The sequence below is a fragment of the Nothobranchius furzeri genome, chromosome 7, assembly GCF_043380555.1.
Source record: "Nothobranchius furzeri strain GRZ-AD chromosome 7, NfurGRZ-RIMD1, whole genome shotgun sequence".
Taxonomy (NCBI): Eukaryota; Metazoa; Chordata; class Actinopteri; order Cyprinodontiformes; family Nothobranchiidae; genus Nothobranchius; species Nothobranchius furzeri.
Genome location: NC_091747.1, coordinates 68,645,334 through 68,667,330, shown reverse-complemented (window position 1 = coordinate 68,667,330; position 21,997 = coordinate 68,645,334). Strand labels below are relative to the sequence as shown.

Here is a 21,997-nt window from a genome sequence, read left to right as displayed (position 1 = left end):
CCTGACAGGGTTTGGTGTGAGAAGCCAGCTGACCAACGGAGTCTCTGACTTTGGGAACCAGCTTGTCTTGGGCACAGATGAGGATCTCAGTCTTATCTTCATTCAGCTGTAGAAAGCTCCCACCATCCAGGTCTTGATAGTCTAAGCAGGTGTGTAACAGCTGCAGCTTAGACATCTCATGGGGCTTAAAGGAGATGTACAGTTGGATGTCATCTGCGTAAAGATGGTAGGAGATTCCTTTAAAGGAGCTCAGAATGTGCTGAAGAGGAAGCAGATAGAGGCGGCAGAGCAGAAGCCCCAGCACAGAACCTTGTGGGACACCATGGGTAAGAGAGGTGGTGGAGGACCTAAAGTTGGAGACGGCCACAGAAAAGGAGAGAGATCCTGATAGGCCTGCCCAGTCTCTGAGCCTCTCCAGTAGCAGGTGATGGTCAACAGTGTCAAAGGCTGCGTTCAGGTCCAGCAGGACCAGAACAGAACAGTCCCCTGCATCACTGTGAGTCAGAAGGTCATTAGAGATCCTAAGAAGAGCTGTTTCAGTAGAATGAGCTCTACGAAAACCTGACTGGAAGCTATCATAGATGTTATGTTCATCAAGAGCAGCTTTGAGTTGTTTAGCCACAACCTTTCCCAAGATCTTGGAGATGAACGGAAGTTTAGAGATTGGTCTGAAGCTGCTATGGAGAGAGGGGTTGAGACTCGGTTTTTTAAGAAGAGGGTGGATTACAGCGTTCTTAAAGTAAGCAGGGACCTGACCAGAAACCAGAGAAGCATTAATTATAGAGTGCACGCTGGGACCGATGGGCTGAAAAGCACTTTTAAACAAAGATGAGGGTAAGATGTCGAGGGGGCATGCAGAGGTCTTCATAGAGTTAACTAGTTTGGTTAACTCAGGCAAAGAAACAGGAGCAAAGCTATCTAGGATGACGGGCCTGGTTGGAGTCGGAAGAGGCAGCGATAAGGCTGAAGGAGAGATGCAAGATCTAACCTTATTGACTTTGTCCACAAAGAAAGACAGAAAGTTCTCACAGTCTGCAACAGAGTGGATGGAGGCCGTAGGAGTGGCAGGAGAGACGATGCTGCTGATGCTCAATTTTTCTGCATTGGCACTTCAAGCTACGAAGGCTGTCATTAAACCAGGGAGTAGGGTTCACTGCAGGAACTGATCTGGTTCTGACAGGACAGATGTTGTCCAGAATGGAGAGGCAGTGCTCGTTAAACTGAGAAGTTAAGGAATCTGGGTCGTTATCAGAAGAACAGGGTGGATCAAAAGCAGCAGAAAAATTGCTAGCTGTGCTCTCATTAAGAAAACGAGAACTAACCATATGGCGAGCAGGAGGTGGGGACGCAGAAACTGACAAGTTAAAGAAAATGCAATGGTGATCTGAAATATAAACGTCCTCAGGACAAACACTGTCAGCATTTAGACTCAGGGTAAAAACAAGGTCCAGTGTGTGCCCCCTGGTGTGTGTGGGGCCAGAAACATGCTGGGTAAAGCTGAAGGAGTCCATAAGGCTGGAGAAATTCATGGCAAAGTGGTCCGAGGAATCATCAACGTAGATGTTAAAGTCACCAACAATCACCTGTCTGGACAGCTTCACAGTGGAGGATAGAAAGTCTCTAAACTCCTGAAGGAAAGAACTGTTTGGACCAGGTGGACGATAAACCACATCACAGTAGAACGGGTACTTACGCCTGACTTTAATCAGCTGCAGTTCAAAGGAAGCAAAGTGACCAGAGGTTGTAGAGCTACATGGAAGATGGTCTCTGAAAACAACAGCTAGGCCTCCACCACGACCAGAACCCCGAGGCTGGCTAAGAAAAGAATAACCACTCAGGCAAAGTTCAATCAGACCAGAATAATCAGATGTTTGCTGCCAAACTTTGTCAGAAACAGAAAATCCAGGTTTTTAGAGAGAATTAGATCATTGAGCAGGAAGGACTTATTGTTAACAGAGCGGGTATTTAATAGAGCCATGCTGAGTGAGGTGGAGGAATCAGAAACTACAGAAACAGCTGGAGTTAGTGGACGTAAAGTAGCAGGGTTAGATCCACGGTGTTTATAAAAACCACTCATGGAGGGAACAGGAGGAGAAGCCACTGAAGAGTGAGATAAACAGACCTTAAAAAACTTGGACGGAAAAATCGCAACGCGGCCTGGCGGGAATGCGGAAGTGGCGCTCAGGTCGCCAAACAAAGGACAAGAAGCTAGAACATCACGTCGATGTTTACTAGATAAACCACGCTTTAAGAGAAGTCTTATTCTCACCTGGATTCCTGCTCATTTACCTCTTTCCTCCGACGTTTTCCCGGGCCTGGATAAACATCGCTGGAGGCGTCCTGGTAGGAATCATTTGGCTCCGGGCTAGCACGCCGATCAGGTAAACAAACAGGGAGGTACGTCCTTGGTGCATCTTGAGCGATTGTGAACGAACGGAAGGACAAAAGAGTCTGGCGATCATAGGAGATGGTAGCAGGGACACTACCGAAGAGGATCGCTGACAGGAGCAAGGTGGAAAAGAGGAGGTTTGTGGAGAAAAGTTTGAAAAAATGGACTGTGACCGCAGCTAAGCCAAGCACAGGCGCCATCTTGTTACCGACCGTAAGTCAAGTCATGACTGTTATGCAAAACTGTGGGTGGGGAACTTCAGCTTACCTGGATTACTGCTCACGAATCACAGGAAAGAAAAAAATAATAAACCTTAAGAGAAATTGTGTGATGTCTGGTCCAAGACGTCTCCATCTTAATATTTTTCACCGCAGATGTATTTCTTCCAGGGCGGTACACAATGGGCTTTGTTCTTAAGCTTCAAAAGCTTTGTGGTAATAAATAGATCAAACACAGAATAACTAATTGAACCAAGTCCCAGACAAATCCCAGAAACTATTTTAGAAGCATTCATACATCTACGCTGGGTTGGTTTATACTTCATCAGAGGTGGAGGTTTAAAAGGCAAACATCCTGAGGCAAGACTGTAAATACAGTCCAAGCAAGCTGAACCTGAGGCAGAGGAAAATAAAAAGCTCTGTCCCACAAGAATGAGTACCCTGAAGCTGGTAATCACGTGAGCCATGTTTTATCTTCCAGAGCAGCAGGAAGAGGACTTCAGCTCAGCGTGTTGGTAGTCAGTCCATTTCTGTTCCTGATATAACCTCAACATCTGTCAGTCTCAGAAATAAACCAAAAGGCCCAAAAAATTCAGGCGAAACAATCAAGTATTTTACAGTACTGGCAGAAAGGGGGACAAAATTGTTCGTACCCTTCAGTCAATAAAAGAATAACCCACAATGGTCACAGAAATACTTTGAAACTGAAAAATAATAAATAAATTCTATGAAATTTAACCATTGAAATTCAGACATTGCCTTTCAACTATGCTTCAACAGAATTATTTAAAAATATAAACTCATAGAACAGGCCTGGACTAAATTGGTGGTACCCTTAGAAACGACCAATGTAACCAAAGGGACATGTTCATTTGAGGTGTGTCCACTAATTGGCATTGCAGGTGTCCACAGTCTTGTAATCAGTCAGTGGGACTATAGGGCTCCAGGCAGTGGCGCAATAAGTGGGTATGCAGTGTACAGTGCATCCGTAAAGTATTCATAGCGCTTCACTTCTTCCACTTATTTGTTTACATTACAGCCTCATTCCAAAATGGATTAAATTCATTTTGCCCATAAAATTCAACACACAACATCCCATAATGATAATGTGAAAAAAGTGTCTTTGAAGTTGTTGCAAATATATCAAAAATAAAAAACTTGAGAAATCACATGAACATAAGTATTCACAGCCTTTGACGTGACGCTCAGAATTGAGCGGAGGTGCATTCTGTTTCCACTGATCATCCTAGAGGTGTTTCAGCAGATGAATTGGAGTCCACCTGTGGTAAATTAAGTTGATTGGACATGATTTGGAAAGGCACACACCTGTCTATATAAGGCCCCTGGGTTAACAGTGCATGTCAAAGCACAAACCAAGCATGAAGACAAGGGAATTGAATGTAGACCTCCAAGACAGGATTGTCTTGAGGCACACGGCTGGGGAAGGTTACAGAAACATTTCTGCTGCTTTAAACGTTCCTATAAGCACAGTGGCCTCCATCATCCGTAAAGCCGGGCGTACACTGTGCGACTTTTTCACTCGCAGCGTTCAGCTTCAGCTCAAACTGTACGACTTCCTCGCAGAGCAGATCTCACGAGTCGTGTGCTCACACTGCACGGCCCAGTTCTCGCATGCGACCTGACTGCTCACACTGTACGTCTGGTAGCAACACGTCGGCCCTAAAAATGTGCTAAAAATAGCAGTTTTTACTCAACACGTCAGACTTTTTTGTCTTGCCTGTTGTCCTTCGGGAGTGTTGCAGGAGGACACACAGGGATTTATGGGGGTTGGATGAGGAAAACGGAATAAAGAAAGTGAATCTGTGTTTTGTGATCAGTTTAATTTGACATGAACACGACAAACACGCTTTCTTGACAATCTTTGTGAGTAAAAAAAACGTGTAGAAACAAAAACGAACAGCGTGTGTTATTAGGGAAATAGCGAGCGACCGGCCGGCGTTGATGCAGGATTGCGCGCGCATGCGCCGTGAGCGGTTCTGATACTTTTTGGATCGTAGCTGCTCGCAGCGCCGCTTCAACAGTGCGATACCCTCACGAGGGACGAGCGAAATATTAAACACACCAGAAGTCCCTGCGACCTCACGACTGCTGATTGGCAGCTGGTCACGTGGTGTTAATCGCCTCTCGTAACCCCCTGTACACTACACGATCGCTCGGCGCAAAACTCCCCCCGATGTCGTGGCTTCTCGCACGACTGGAAAATCGGCTCAAAAAAGTGAAAAAGTCGCACAGTGTACGCCCGGCTTAAGCGGAAGAAGTTTGGAACCACCAAGACTCTTCCTAGAGCTGGCCGGCCTTCTAAGCTGAGTGAATGGGGGAGAAGGGGCTTGGTCAGGGAGGTGAACAATAACCCAATGGTCAAGTTGTCAGAGCTCCAGCAGTCCTCTGTGGAGAGAGGAGAACCTTCCAGAAGGACAACCATCTTTGCAGTAATCCACCAATCAGGACTGTATGGTAGAGTGGCAAGTCAGAGGTCTCTCCTTAGTAAAAGGCACATGGCAGCCTGCCTGGAGTTTGCTAAAAGGCACCTTAGGGACTCTCAGACCATGAGAAACAAAATCCTCTGGTCTGATGAGACAAAAATTGAACTCTTTGGAGTGAGTGCCAGGCGTTACGTTTGGAGAAAATCAGGCACTGCTCATCACCAGGCCAATACCATCCCTACAGTGAAGCATAGTGGTGGCAGCATCATGCTGTGGGGATGTTTTTCAGTGGCAGGTACTGGAAAACTAGTCAGGATAGAGGGAAAGAGGACTGCAGCAATGCACAGAGACATCCTGGATGAAAACCTGCTCCAAAGTGCTCTTGACCTCAGACTGGGGCGATGGTTCACCTTTCAGCAGGACAATGACCCCAAGCACACAGCCAAAGTATCAAAGGAGTGGCTGCAGAACAACTCGGTGAATGTCCTTGAGTGGCCCGGCCAGAGCCCAGACCTGAACCCCATTGAACATCTCTGGAGAGATCTGAAAATTGCTGTGCACCGACGCTTTCCTTCCAACCTGATGGAGCTCGAGAGGTACTGTAAAGAGGAATGGGCAAAACTGCCCAAAGATGGGTGTGGCAAGCTTGTGGCGTCATATTCAAAATGACTTGAGGCTGTAATTGCTGCCAAAGGTGCATCAACAAAGTACTGAGTAAAGGCTGTGAATACTCGTGTTCATGTGTTTTCTCAAGTTTTTTTTTAAATTAAATTCACAACTTTTCTGTTGGTCAGCTGCTGCTGATGAGAGGATTTCTCCTGCCTGTGTGGAAGGAGCAGGTGAGCTGCCGCCAATAAGCTTTAGTTCCTAGAAACACTTTCTATGCCCAGACTAGTGACCTGTTATTTACAATTGTATATTTAAGTTTATAAATCCACTAAACACACAGTACATGGTAGAAAATAAGATTTAAAAAGGCTGAATATTTTCTCCACAGCTCAGCTCTGTTAAATAAGCAGATGTCTGCTTCAGCTGGACAATATCAAATATAAAAAAGTGTTCTCAGATAACTGATCTTTTATTTAAAAAGAATATGAGTAATTTTATTTTTAATATTTATTTTATTTCATTTCTACTATTTGGCTGTCTGTGAACATTGCGTATTTTTCTGATTAGTGTAAAAAACACCTGATATTATTAATGGTAGGTCATGATCTAGTCGGCCTGAGGTATAAAACTCTGCCCTGGCCCTAAAGCCCTGCAGATAATTTTACTTTCTATAAACACCAACAACTAATAAATAACAGTAGCTGAATTCTACTTTGTTCCTCAAATTGTTCTCCAAGTTCTGCATGCTCACATTGTCAATAGTGAGCTCTGCCAGCTCAGTGGTTCTTTTGGTAACTGACATCAGATCATTTCTGGTACTGAGCAGCATGGATGCATCCGAGGATTTCGCTGTAGTCTGTGTTCTCAATGGATTGGACTGGACAGGGTATATAATCAGTCAAATATAATATTATAATGCCATAAATACTTTATTATACATACTTACCAGTCTGTAACTCAACTTTTTTCTGCTAAAAATGCACCAGACTAATGCTTTTAAATATAAAATATCCAAACCTTTCTTCTGGGGGGAATGCCTGCGGACCCCCCTGGAGTAGTTCAAGACTCGTCATCTTTTTCTTAAACCCCACCACCAAACATGGTTTACTCAACAGAGAGTATACATGTACAGCTAGGGCCGTGCAATCTGACAGTATAAGATCAGTAAGGATTATACCGTGTATTTGCATTCACCCGTCTGTGCCGTTATTTCTGGGCACGCGGGCACACATTTGTCACACCATTCGCGAGTCTGCTTCTGTCGGCATGACAGACACATCGATAAACCAATCAGAGCAAGTTCTAGGCAGCATGTTGGTTTGTTTAGATGGGGTGTTCGGTAGAGATGAGGAAAATAAACGATTATGAGTCGTTGAGGAAGCACACCATAATCGATTATAGCTCTAGTGGCTGGCCACTAGCACTAGCCGCTAACTAGTTCCATTTCTAAGCGGTCATTGTTCTTGCGCATCTGCTCAATCAGGCAACCTCTGGGTCAATGTTCTGCTCTAAAGTGTGCTATTAGCTTTGTGGCCTTTAATATTTGAGGACATTTGTTGGTGTTTTAGCGAGACTTTTCACCGTGGTTGCTGAACGGAGATTAGTTTATCCTGTCTGTATAGAGAAACGGGCTAAACCCTTCCCCTGCACTGACAGGAAACATCTACGGAGAGCAGTAAGGCCAAAATACCGGGTGTGCAGTATAAATACATCATGGTTGTAGCTTAGATTTTTTTTCTCTGGACAAGAAATAGTTGCAGGTAATATTGTGTATGTTAGGATATGAGCCACCTCTAGACAGAATGAAAATTATTTTACATAAAATATAAGTAATAATAAATAAAGTGCCAATGGGACATTTGAGATTTCTAACTGTGATAGGTGGATGGATGTAGTTCTGGATTTTTTAGGATTCTGAAATCTTTTATCCTGTTTTCTGTGAAGAGATGTGCTTTTAAATTGATGTATTTTACTGGCAAATAACTTTCAAAACATCTGAAATGTCAAAATAGAAAAAAATCGTGATCGTGAATTTGCAAAAAGTCTCTATAACAAAATCAGACCTTTCAGGACTTTGCTATGACATCAGTGTACCGCCACCATTTCTTCAGTGAGTGACATCACTGATCACTATCAGCACCAAAAGCATCCACAGACAACTAGTAACATTAAAAGTTTTATTCCATCAAAGTTTGCAGTAATTCGGTTATTTTGGGGGAGTGGCTGTGAAATGTAAAAAGTTGTGTTCAAATGACCAGAAGGAGCTGTTGGAGATCACAAAGCAGAGTCAGTTATGGTGTTTTGGGAGGATTTCTGCTGCAGTTTTCTGCATTGATAGATTAGACACGGCTATTTTAAACCAGCATTAACACTGCTTATTTTCTTGTCCTTCCTTTCCTGCTTCCCCAGCGACTCTACTAATTTTACATAAGCTGGTCGTTAGGCAAAGTCTGCCTTTGTCATTTCATACTGAGTTACAACCAGTCAGCCTGAGTTACTCTCAAGTCCTTGGCAGCAACTCTACCTGGCCATTTCTGAGTACTATGTGTGCTCAGGCCTAGTCCACACGTAGCCGGGTTTTTTTTAAAAAGGAATATCCGCCCCTCCAAAAACTTGCATCCACACCACCTCGTTTAAAAAAAACTCTGTCTACACGTACCGGATAAATACGTTGTTAAGGACATGCCAGACCTGTAGGCGGCAGTACTTCCCCCGTTCTTAACCTCGTCCTTCGTCTGTGGTCTTCCACAAGGAGCAGTAATTCTGCTTGTAAAAACAAACAAGCAGAAAGCGCTTGGACAATTGATGAAGCGAGTGCAGCTCTGAGGGCTTCCATGCTGTCGGCTAGTGTAAACACAGGTCGCACACGTGATGTCAGCATTTTTTTGTCGCGGAAAGTGACGTTGTGGACCTTAAAACTCCGGTTTTGTCCGTCCACACGCAGACACCCAAAACGGAGAAAACGCAGATCTTCACTTTGGCCGGAGTTTTTAAAAAGATCCGTTTTCGTGTGGATGACAGGCCAAAACGTAGAAAAATATCTACGTTTTGGCAGATCCCCGGCTACGTGTGGACAGGGCCTCAGTTGTTCCCTGAAATTGCCCAAAAAAATAAAAATAAATAAATAAAAGGGTTCTTTTGGGTCAGCCCAGTGAAATGGAGACATGAGCATGCTGTGAATGTCCAGAATTATTACCAGGAAGTTCCAATAATGTAAAGATTTTAATACAGCATAATGAAAGAAAAATCTATTTAGAACTCTTTCTTGTTTTATTTATTTTAACCATCTGTTATGCAGCCCTTGTAAGTGTAATCAATGCTTTAAAATGTGCCAGTTTCAGTTTTAGTTCTTTGTGTTATCTAAATCTCAGGAGATGTTTGCAGCAATTTGTCTTCAATCTCTGGACTTTAAACACTGGATGGTGACACATACCCTAGCCTCAAATAAGCTGTCACTGAATTCTCTGTACACACAAACTCATTTTAAACATGAACCATTTATTTACTTGTTTCTTTGTTCCTTGTCAGTTTTTAAGCATGTCCTGACCAACTTCTCTTTTCTTCTTCCTCCTCTGTTATTATCTGTAACCCAAAACTCAGACAGAGGTCATCCGTCCTTCCTCTGTCATGTTAACAGCATCCTGTCACAGGTCTTAAGGCATTTTCACTTTTTGTCATACTCAACAACCCCCACAGAGTAGGAGTGTGAGTCCAGTAGGTCTAAGAGCCACTGATCAGCCTCTGCATTAACACTGAGCTCACTAGACTCCAGCTCAAAGAGACATGTCCTCTTGTTACACTGGAAACTGAGATGTGTGTGTGTGTGCGTGCGCACATTCATTAAAAGTGAATATCTCCTGTCCTATTTATGCCATGTGTTGTTGCAGCACCATGGATCTCTAAAACCCGTGTGTTGTTCTCAGTGGCCACAGCAGCCCGGTAAGAATATTCACGGAAATCTACTCAAAGTGAAACACACTCGAACAAAAACGTCCCTTTCCCAGCGTTCTGTCGCGTCTGTCCCTGTCGAGCCCCAGGCTTCACTACGCTACACACAGTCTGATTGAATTACTCTCGCTTGGCGCAGTTATCTATTGAATCAGCTTCCCTGAACACCATGGCTGAATGTTCCTCTCTAGGCAAGATCCCAAACAAGATGCATGAGGTTAGGCATTCATGGCCTGTTGCCATTTCTTTGTCCTGTTACATCTCTGACAGCCAGAGAATAAACCTAAAGTTTGCACCTTCTTGGCTTTCCTTTGTAGCTTGAAAAACTGTGAATCTGAGGAGCGTTTCTGTTTCACCTCTGCTTTATATTGTTTTGCTTTTGCGCTGCTTGCATGAGCGTGTGAGCAAACATCTGCTGGTGACACATCTGTAACTCAGGTTGGAATTGAGACCTGTTCTCACCAGCTAGACAAAAGAAGGCTTTTGGACTGAGCTGAATGTAACTGATCAGTTACAGAGACCCTTAGTTCCCTTGAAACATGCACCGTAAAACTCACAATTGTAGACTTTAAAGAAACCCTACCATGCATGTTTTAAAGGTGTGGTCCACTGAAAAAAACACTTTTTTAATGATTTATTTCTGATTATAATCAGTCACTCTGAGTTTTTCATGCAGGCTGAACATGAAAACAGTCTCATATACCTATCTCCTGCATTACCTTCTGATAGAAAATAGATGGTGAAACGCTAGGATTTAAAAAGCCCGACAAATCTATGTCACACTGTCACTTAACTCATTCACTGCCATTGACGACTAAAGTCGTCATTTACTCTTTTTTACTGTGTGGGCGTCGGAACGAGCCCCTGCACCAAGAGAACAAACATCTCAGCTCTAAAGCTGATCATCATCCGCATACGTCACACGTCATGTGATCAGGAAGCAGAACATCCATGTGTTAGGAGATCGTTTTGGGCCGCTGCTGTAAAAAAAAGTGAGGCGCGAACCGGAAAAGCTTCTGCCGATCACAATTCAACAACGGATTATGAAAGAACGGATAACGCTCCAAACGCGCGGATTCTTTCTGATGTAAGAGGTGAGTCTCCTCTTTGTTTTGGTTGTTTTGGCGTCGACATCATCCTAGCGCGCAACGTTCTGTGACTCTTAAAAAAACAGTAAAAATGGTGAGAAACGCTGGCAGTGAAGGGCTTTAGTGATTAGGAAACGGCTGGCAGCGAATGAGTTAACATTCATGGACTCACCCATCTTGGCTCACGACAGGGAAGGCTGTTGTTGGTTTGGCATCCAGGAAACAGCAGTGAACGTCTTGGTTAGTAGAAGCTAACCATTAGCATCAGCAACTTCACCACACAGCAGAACTCCACACAGGAACCAAGACACCAGATCCTGCTGTCTGAAGCTCAACTCTGGTGTGGCTCACTTCTAGTTCCTGAAAATGGTGCACCAAAATTTTTTTCTCCAGAGTGCGGCTTTCAAGGCATTCGTTCCTACTAGAGATCACTGCAAATGTATAGATTAAAGGATTGAACCACATCTTTAAATGCAAGGTTTAAGATTCCTGTTTTTAAAAAGACCAGTGTGTTGCCGTGCAACAGAAGGAGGATTTTGTTATGTGAGATATTTGCTTTATTTATTGTCATGTGAATGCTTAGTGTATGTGTGGGGCTTTCAGATGCAGCGTGTGACATAATGTGCGTGATGGCATATGAGAGAGACACTGGTTAGCTGGAGAAGTGAAGCTGGAACATTAGCGGCGTCTGGGTCTCAGTTGGAGTAAAACTGAGTTTGATGAACTTGGCTGTGTTGCTCCATTTCATGACTTTATAAAACCAAATATATATATATATATATATATATATATGTATATATGTTTAACACTATGTTAGCTTAGAAACCTAGACCAACCGTGCGGGTTGTATATGTTTACATAATAGGACTGTGTGCCAGGCTAATGTGTATGACAATAATAAGAGCATACTCACTCACTTTACTGTAAAGATTTGTGAAACTGCTTTTTAAATTTTATTGCTTCCCTTTTGTAATCTGTGACTGAGTACTTCTAACACGAAAATAACAACAAAATAAAACTAATAGATGCACTCATCTCTTTTCATTCCAACCACAAAGGTCAGAGTGGAGCCTTTTACTCACTGAGTGCATTAAGTCATTATAAGAAGGGGAAGTACCAACCCATGTCCAGAGAATTGAATTGATTTGATTTTGTTGTTGTTTTTAGTCCTAAAGGAATGATGCTTGTTTAAAAATATGAAAGTTCAAACAAATAACGTAAAAAGAAGGTGGTTTTTGTTGGGTTTGAAAACGTATTCTTGAACAAATGATAGCATAAGCGGCGTTATGCTTTTAAGCACCGAGGTTTGTGTTCATTTTTTCTGAAGGACGTTTAAGATGAAGACAGATTTAGAACGTATAGATTGAAGCCTTTTTTTTTATCTATTTAATCAAACAACCTAAAACGAGGCCATCGTGGTTCTGAAGATGGAACAGCTGAGGCTTAAGTGAAGAGGGAGTTCCTTTGTTAATCTGCTAACTTGCTACAAGCTTAGCCTATTCAAGCATTCAGTTAGCCTAGCATAATAACTGCCATGCTATGCTGGTTAAATTATGTAAATAAAATTATTTTTATAATTTTCTCTAGCTGAAGCACTAGTTTTCACACATTTACTAAGTAGTGATCATGTTGGCCTAAAACGCGGGTTTTATTTATTTATCTGTTTATCAGCAGGTACACCTGTTCTCTGTGAATCGATGAGTGATGTTTGAGATGCAGCAGATATGCTGATTATTAGCTTTCTGGCTTAAACCGAATTCATCCATTCTAAATTTATCAAGCCAGTCTTGTGCTTAGTCTGTCTTTTCAGATTACAGGAAGTAATTAGATTGTGGTTTACGTCTTCGGCTGAGCGTCAGAGGGAAATGAGTCAGTTTTATGTGGTAAAATAAATTAGAGAAAAATGGTAAATGGCCTGCATTTCATATAATGGTCTTCTAGAGTCCTGGAACCCCCCAAGGCACTTTACAACACAATCAGTCATTCACCCGTTCACACAAGCATTCACACCCTGGTGGTGATGAGCTACATTGTAGCCACAGCTGTCTTTGGGCGCACTGACAAGGCAAGTCCGCCGGCACCACCGGTCCCTCCGACCACCACCAGCAGGCAAGGTGGGTTAAGTGTCTTGCCCAAGGACACAACAGCAGCGACAGACTGAGCGGGGCTCAAACCTGCAACCTTCTGGTTACGAGGCGAGCGCTTAACTCCTGTGCCACCGTCGCTCCATGCAGATAAAAAACTGCAGCTAAATAGTTTAGTTCATCTCTGACTAAAGTGCTGCGTATTTAACACCAATGTGGTTTATTTTGCAAAAACTATAAAGTTTCTCTACACAAGAGTGTGTCTCCTGTTTCAGAATCAGAAGGGTGTTATTGCCATAAAAGCTATAAATCACAACACTGGGAAATTTTTGCTGTATTTGGTGCAAAAAAGCAAAATAGAATAGACTTTTTTGATCCCAGTGGGGAAATTCACTTGTTACAGCAGCACTGTTGGACCAATAAAGTAGAAAAAAAAGTAAAAATAGGAAGTAAGAATATTTAAGCATTTAATTTTTCTTGGCGTCTGGAACAACATCTCCATCTGCCCCCCTTTATTTTGGTCCAAGATCATTACTGGGCTGGCCCTGTTAAACACCTTCTACACCCCTGCTTAGTAGACCTAATGAAGTATTTTTAAGCCAGTATAAAAATGACTGAAACACAAATGTACATATTTGGCATTATTGACCAATATCTTTGATTTAAAAATAAAAACCTGGCGCCACGCCTGTTATAAACCTCTGCAAATTGTTGTTCTTCACTTTTTCAAACTCAGTTTGTAATGTCAAGATGTAAAATTATGAATTCAGTCGAGCTCTTCCCTCCCTCTGCTGTTTCTCCTTGAAACCCGACATCGGCTGTCGGGTTTCAAGGAGAAACAGCAGAGCGAGGGGAAGAAGGAGATGAGGCAAACAGAGTGAGTGCGAGAAACCAGACTGGTGTGGAGGAGAGCAAAACGGCTGGAAAAGTGTGGCTGTTGAATCCCCCACATCCCCCATGCCTGCCTCCTCCCCCTTGCTGCCTGCCGGCTGTGATCACAAGCAACAACAGAGTAGTTCCCGCTGCTTCTTTGGGGAAACAGCACAAAAAAATAAATAAATACAATAAAATAAAATAAAACTTGGGATCTTGTAGGCGTGGCACTGGGATTTCAGCTGTGGTGGGCCACCACGGCTACGTCTATGTAAGGGAAGCGCTGCTGTCTTCTTGCCCAAGGTTATGTTTTGGTGAACATGCTTAATGATTTACAAACTCCACAAGAGGCATCTTTACATGTGGAGATGTCTGTCTGACAGCAGCAACATAGCAGAGGAAACAGGAAAGGCCTGAGCAGCTTGGTGTTAGGACGGATATCCTCTTTTGGAGGCGTTCCCCTCCTCTCTCACTTAACTCTCCCTCCCTTTATCTCTTTTTATCATATGCCCCCACCATCCCAACCAGAGCATATTGGCAGGACATGGAATTATTGCCTGAGCTCAGAAGCAAACCAGATATTTCTGTTCTCCTGTAGCTTTTTGGAGTGGTCAGATCTGAGTCCATTATGTGTTGGCATGGGGACGAGGAGGATGAGGACGGCTTGGAGGTGAGGCGTAGCGGCTTGTTTGTCATAGTGGCTGAGTGATGCTGACAGGAGGAGGTCTCTGGTCTGGATTTATTTGAGCTTCAATAACAACGAACCGTCATGGGATCCATGTTTCAGTGAGCTGGGACAGTTGTAAATGTTCACTTAGAATGAGATGATTGTTCAGTAGAACATGACTCAGTCATGAGAATCAGAGTTTAGAGTTGGTCTGAAGTTGAACTCCTGTGACTCATCTGCCGAGGCAGAAAAACAACATCCCATCATTACTGTTGAATTTCAGCTCTGTTTGTGAATTATTTTGATCTAGTATGCTGGTTTTATCTGAATATTTGTTCTGCAGCATCATTGTCTCATTCATTCTTTTTATATTTTTCCCGTTTTCTTTTTCCTCCACCTTTAGCGTTTTCCTGTGCTACCCCCATCCCGACCATCTCTCGCTGTTTTTCCCCTCATTATCGCCTTATCTTACTCTTTCCTTTTCCTCCTCCTCGCTCTAAGCGCCACACATTACCAGACCGAGGAGGAGGAGGAGTTCTATGGATTTATTTGAAGTAGAGGATCTACTTGTTTGTTTCTAACTTCTGACCACTTTGTCATTTTTTTTTTTATTCCTCCAGAGCGACCCAGACGGGCTTTCAGTTCTGGAGCAGCTCGGTTTGGACCAGAACTCCGATTTCTCAGACTCGAGTGTTCAGCAGGTTCTGGATGAACAACGAGAAAAAATCCGCCGGGAGATCCGCAAGGAGCTGAAGATCAAGGAGGGAGCTGAGAATCTTCGAAGAGCGACGACTGACAAGAGGAATGCTCAGCAGGTGAGCACATCTTCATCCACCAGAGCCCATCAGAGTCCAACAAAAACAAACAAAACCTCATGTTGCGACTGTTTAAAAAGCAATCAGGAAGAGACTTCATGGTAATCTCTCTGTTAAAACCTTTGTTACACAAAGCATGAGCTAATGGAAGTAACGCGACATCAAGCTGCAAGATAAGGTTTTCTTTTCCGATCTTAATGGAACCAGGAAACCAGTATGGTGATTACAAAGAAAACGTTCCTGTGCCTGAACTAAATTTGTTTGGGGGTAGGAACCTTGAGCCGTGTCTCTGCTAAAGTTCGACCGATATTAGTTTTTTTTTAATTGCCAATTCCGATGTGTAGGAGACTTGATCAACCAGTGGCCAATATGTCATGCAGATTTTTGTTGGGCCCATTTTAATGGCCAACATAGACTTGCTTGCAAAACTGTAAATGGTCTGTATTTGTGTAGCACCTTCTTGCGTTCTACAACCCCCCAAGGTGCTTCACAACACAGTCATTCACCCATTCACAAACTGGTGGGGTTGAGCTATGATGTACCCATAGCTGCCCTGGCGCACACTGGTGCCACCGGTCCTTCTGACCACCTCCAGCAGGCAAAGCGGGTCAAGTGTCTTGCCCAAGGACACACCAGCAGCATTCTCTGCCTGGAGTCGAGATCAATCCTACACCCCTCTGATTACCGGACAACCCGCTCTACCTCCTGAGCTACTGCCGTCATTAATAACATCAGTCGATGCACAAAATGTCGGCTGTGGTTGGGACAATTATTACATTAACTGATAGATAGTTTATAAATAAGGTAGAAATAGATAGAAATAAGTTCCTCACACTGATAACTAATAACTAATCTCTCTGAGGACACGGTGCTAGTGCACGCTCCTACAGCACATTGGCACGACTAAATAAATGTTATACAACATTTTATGAACATCAATTTATTTGCATTTATTATAAATGCCACTGTATAATTCTTGCTGTCAGTATTTGCAAGATATTGGTATTTGGGTCTGAACTGGTTAGACTTAAATGAGTTAAACCAAGGTCTATAGCCCTTGGGTCATAGACTATGAGCTATAAGTATATTGGTCTTTTTATACTGGGAACCAGGAGTTATTTTAGTGATCATCTTGTTTCTTATTTATTTTTGTCCTGATTGTGCCCTGAGCAGTTTTATGACAGAATAAAAACAAATAAAATCAACATAAATTGAAAAATCGTCTTAAATAATCGAGATCTCTATTTCAGTCACAATAATCGTGATTATTATTTTTGCCGTAATCGAGCAGCCCCACTTCCTGGTAAGTCTCCGCTTCACCTGGCTGGCTGAACGGGCCATTTTCAGGAACCAGTGTGTTCCCTGAGCAGGGGAAAGGCCCGGCAGAGTTGCTGAGCAGAACTTTTAGTTAACGCATGCCGATTGGTTGTAACTCAGTAGGAAATGACATTAGCAGACGTCGTCCAAAACCACTGGCATTAGTAGAATTAGAAGAGTTGCTTGTGAACCAGAATAGAAGCAAATAAGCTTTGTTCACGCTTTTTAACAAAAGATGCTGTTATTAAACTCCCAAAACTGAATAAACGAAGCAGAAATCCCCCCGACGACGTAGTTCACGGTGCTTTGTTGTCTCACAGAAGGCTATAAAAAACACCGCTTCTTCTGGTTATTGAACTCCACATTTGACATCACACAGCAGCTCTCCCGGCTCTCCAAATTCATTAAATTGCCATCCTTCAACCGAATAATACTTGTTACTACCGTGGATGCTTTTTGGTGCTGGTCAGTGACATCACTCACTGCCAAAGCAGTCGCGATGTGCTGACGTCCTAACAAAGTCCTGAAGTGGCTTATTTTGTATGGGGACCCAGCAGCTGAGAGGACCGGGCCATCGGATCTCCCGGTCGACTCCCCCCATCCCGTAAATTACCCTGAAGTTCCTATAATGGGATCACGCCTTTAGGAATTCTTAGGTTCTCTCCTACAAATTAAAAGTAGCCTGACTGGTGTGTTCATCCTAATAAATTAATGTTACCACCTACATCTCCCCACTCACTCGATTGTTAGAGCAACAAATCAGCAAAATTTCAAGTTTTGTTTCTCTCTCCTTCCTGATTTTAATCCCTTATAACTTATCAGCAAATGTTTTAGAACTGCGCTGCTCTGGGCGGCTGCATGTTGGAGTAGCTCTGTTGACTATATGGACGTTTTGCCTTTTCTTGGGCATTTTTCTTCTAGTTTCTCAAGAAAAACTGTATTTTTTGGACATTTTACTTTTCTGTTTCTGGTGCTGTGAAGCTTGGAGGATTTTTACTGCTATTTTTTTAGCTTTTTTCACTTTTTGAGCATTTGTTATGATGCATAACCATGGCAACGAGCTGGTTTACAATCGGGAGCAGCTGATTAACATGGGAAAGGCTGAAATAATACCTCAACTGAAGCCACAAATCCCAAATGAGCTAAAACGCAAGAAGCGTGGGTGCAGAGCGGGAGCAAAACGGAGACGGAGAAAGAGGAAATTCAAACCATCTCTTCCAACGATCATAACGGGCGATGTGAGATCACTGGCCAACAAGACAGAGGAACTCCAAGCCCTTTCAAGGACTCCGCCAGAGTTTCGGCAGTTTTGGAACCGCTGGAGGAGATGATGCAGAGAAGGATTCTCCAGAGAATCAAGAAAATGATGGACAACCCTGAGCATTCTCTTCACAAGACTGTCCGACAACAGAAGAGTGTCTTCAGTCAGAGGCTTCTTCAGTTTGGCTGCAACACTGACCGCTACTGGAGATCCTTCCTGCCAACAGCCGTTGTAATATACAACAACTCTTTGATGACTTGATTATTATTATTATTCTGAGCTACTACAGCAATCAATTTCCCTCTGGGATTAATAAAGTATTTTTGAATTGAATTGAATTGTGATGCCAGCTTTTATTATGCTCTAACTATAATGTTTCACAATAAGACAATCCTAGTTTAAACCAACAGGCAGGTGTTTTGCTTTAATGAGTTCCAGGTCTATAATTTACCATATTATTCACGTCACATACCTGTTTCCTTGCTTTTTGTCTTGCCCTTATGTCCTCATGGACATAGTGTTGCTCAGGAAGACATGGAGAGTAGTGTAATGTTTGCGTGTTTGTCTCAGGTGGACAGCCAGCTGCGCTCCTCAAACCGACGACTAGATGACCTGCACGCTCAGCTGCAGGAGCTGGATGCTCACATTGTGGTGAAGGGAGGCGAGGAGAGTAAAGGTATACAGACGTCAACACCTCTGCACACACTTTCCCTTTGTTTTCTCGTCAGCCATCCTGAATTCCTGCTTCCCTGAAGGCTGCTTGACTGGAGCACCAGTGATGCAACCAATAAAGGACAGACCTGTTCATGTTGTAAAAACTTTAACGTTTGATTTTGAAATACCTCTTTATTCAGTTTTTTAGTTAGCAACTTTCTTCTGCCCCCTGCAGCTGTTTTCCAGCTAGTTCTGGATAAATCGCAGCATCTGTGGTGTTTTTACTGAGAAATGGATAACTTTGATTTGTCAGTTATTATTAGTAGTTAGAAAAAGTAACTTGCAGGGAGCACAAAATTTTACTTATACTTTGAATTATGTTTGATTCTGGCTCCTTGACTGCCCCAGTTTCATTTGATGGGACGTTAGGGGTAGGATCATTTTGGTTTGGGTTTATCTTAAAGTAGATTTTCAGCGCATTTGCTAACAGGACTTTTTATTTTTTCATACTTGAGCCTAATTTGCTGTGGAGGATCTTGACTGCTGCAGTTTGGCACCAGCTCCCTGTGACCTCATTCAGGACAAAGTGGTCCAGATAATGGATGGATGGATATTTTTCTGTTTATTTATTTGGCCGACGTATTTTATTCTAAAGCAGCTTAAACTGAGGATGTAAAAATGCAGTCAGTTAACCGGAGGGAGCACTCAGGTAAAGCATAGAGGCCACAGCCGGGGTTCAAACAACGTGCTTTTCTGTGCAAGCGTTATGAACAATAATGTACCTTTTGTTGTAGATTGCTCCTCGAATTGCCCCTCGGGGACTAATAAAGTTGTCTTGAGTCTTGAGTCTTTAAACGGCCTCAGCTTGAGAAACAAAATTAGATCCGACTCGATTGATAAGCTAACGGTTAGTCACAGAAGTGTCCTACTTCTGCTGTCTTACAGCAACTCGTGATTTACTGATGCAGACTCGACTCCATAACCCTTTATACAGGGTATCCGGGGGTCCTTGAAAAGTCTTAAATTTGCTTTTCCAAATTTAAGGCCTTAAAAATCCTTAAAAATTACAAATAATCCTTAAATACAGTTTCCAAAGGTCTTAAATTACCAAAGACCCAATAAACAAGATTCTTTAATTTCTATAACATTTTCGTGAATTTCTAGTTAGTGTTCAGCATTTTTTTTTGTGTCTGTTGTTGCCGTAAGCGGAACCGTACACATTCAGTTGGTTGTGAAAGGGGACTATTTTTGGATAAGCACATTAGCTGGTTAAGCTAGTGGGAGCTTGCGCCATGGGGAAGTGCAAGTTTAATGGTAACTGGATGGCTAATCCCACGTTCGCGACGTGGTTAGCACCGGTTCCAGGCAATAGCTGGAAATTATAGCTTAAATGTAATTTTTAAAATAGCTTAAATTTGGTCAAAGTGGCCTTAAAAAAGGTCTTAAAAAGTCTTAAATTTGGCTCCCTTAAACCTGCAGATACCCTGTTTATACTAGCATAGGTGTGATAAAACAGTTAGTTGTATGAAACTCTAGTTATCTGAGGCTTAAATTAGCCTCAAAGTTAGCTATCTGTAGCTGCATTTGCAGCTTAGTATGTAACTCTTCCATTTTCTATTTAAAAGTGTTTCTCGTGAATTAACAGGATAACTAACTGCAACAGAATTTTTTTTTAAGAAAATGGTAATCGTCTTTGGTCACTGCACAAATTTGACCCAGGTGTCTTCTTCTCAATCCAGTCAGAAATATTTGTTTCTCCTTTCTGAGCTTTTTCAAAGCACCGTCTACAACAAGTGAGATTCTGTTCACAACACTTTCACAGAATCCTACTTCCAAGGATGTCAACTATCTCATTAAAGGGACACTAAATAGGTTTTCCGCTTCTCATACTGGTTGAAAGTGAAATTACAACGGTCGTAAACAACCCTGTTGCAGCCTGCTGTAGCTAGTGCTAACAATGCTAACACAAGCTAACTGATACTAAATAAGCTACAAGCGACCTGCACCGTAAACAGCTACTGCTATAAAGCTGATTGAGACCTCCCACTAGTGTACCTACTCAAAACACAAAACTGTTAAGTGCAGTTTCTGGTCAGCAGAGGACTACAGAGTGCTGTCCAGAGTGGGAAGTTGCTCAATTTTATGGGTCAAGAACCACCAAAACCATAGAAATAGCTCAAAGTGCAAAAACTCTTTAGAGTTGAACAGATCTTATCTTTTCTTCATTGTGCGTTCTAGTTTTTTTTCTTTATTGAAATTCCTCGCAGAACTGGGCCATTAAAGGTAAAAAAAGACCTAATCTGGTCCAAAGAGCCATTCTTTACAGCATCATTAAGAGCTGCTGTTGCATTCTGGGAGCACAGCAGTATTATTAGATGCTACATGAAGTCCCTGTTCAGCGTGTTCCTTTTTAGCTCACCATGTGAACCACCAGCTTCTGTCGTCTCAAACCTTCCCTTCTGTCTACAGATGAGTGTCCTCAGTCTCCGGGGGCCGACTGTCGCACGTCAGCGCACAGTGAGCGCATCGCCGCCCTGGAGAGGCAGCTCAATATTGAACTCAAAGTCAAACAGGGAGTCGAGAACATGATCCCCATCTATGCCAATGGATCCACCAAGGTAGAGGAGTGTTTCCTAACACACACACTTTACACTGGAGAAAAGCTCAGCAGGACCAGTTAGATGGACAGAACAGTGTTAAATTCAGGAGAACAAAGGATGCATGTGTTCCACCCCTCCCCCAGGTGAATGATAACTGCGTGTTGGATAGGGATGGGTACCTTTGACATTTTAATCGATTCGGTACTTAACGGTACCAATTTTCAATACTTTTGAGTGTTTATTATTTTAATTCTCTTTTATAATTAAATATATATTTTTCTCAATATATAACAATATTTGATAAATATCACGATAAATTACATACAACAGTTTGTATTTTAACATCGTCCTTGTAGTTTTATAAGTTGATAATTAAACTGAAGCAAACATCTTTACTGTGAACTAAATTTACTGTGTATCTTCATTCCTTTTGCCATCCTTTTTCATTTGATTTGTTCTACTGGGAAGTTAGAATTTCCGAGGAGAAAGCGAACGCACCATTAGCTGATAACAATGGTAGCAATGGAAGCTAACTTACCAAGCTAACGTTATCTTAAACAGTTTATTTAGCTGCTGGAGCAGATTAAAACGATGATGCCTCACACTTAGATCGTTGTCGCTGGTTTCATCTTCACCCAATCCTCCGTCACATTTAGTAAAGTGAAGCCAAACTTTAGAGCGCGTTCGTGTTCTTCTAGTCGGGATTTCGGAGTTCCGAGGAGAAAGCGAACGCACCATTAGCAAAACGGAAGCTAACATATCAAGCTAACATTATCTTAAACATTTTATTTACCTACCGGAGCAGATTAAGATGAGGATGTCTCACTTAGATCGTTGTCGCTGGTTTCATCATCACCCAGTTACCCATCACATTTAGTGAAGTGGACCCAAGCTTTAGCGTGCGTTCTTTCTACCATGCTGCTCTGTTTACAACTGGCTCGCAGCGACCGACGACATAACGCTCTTGCGCATGCGCAGCTGTCTAGGCAAGTTCTTGTTATGAAGGACGGGTACCGAAACGAGGAACCGT

General features: G+C 42.6%; 1 protein-coding gene across 2 annotated transcripts in view; it reads left to right on the top strand.

Moving 5' to 3' along the window:
• The window catches only part of pkn1a (protein kinase N1a), a 66,763-nt gene that overhangs the window by 21,610 nt on the left and 23,156 nt on the right, over window positions 1-21,997 (top strand). Inside the window, exons 1-4 of one of the 2 annotated variants that reach the window (XM_015954469.3) lie at window positions 14,165-14,323; window positions 14,941-15,135; window positions 18,284-18,389; window positions 20,837-20,985. In XM_015954469.3, the coding sequence (XP_015809955.3) occupies window positions 14,282-14,323; window positions 14,941-15,135; window positions 18,284-18,389; window positions 20,837-20,985 (492 nt within the window). In that variant the 5' untranslated portion in view covers window positions 14,165-14,281. Of the gene's footprint in view, window positions 1-14,164; window positions 14,324-14,940; window positions 15,136-18,283; window positions 18,390-20,836; window positions 20,986-21,997 lie in introns of those variants that run through there. The other variant, XM_070553630.1, reaches the window with a different exon arrangement.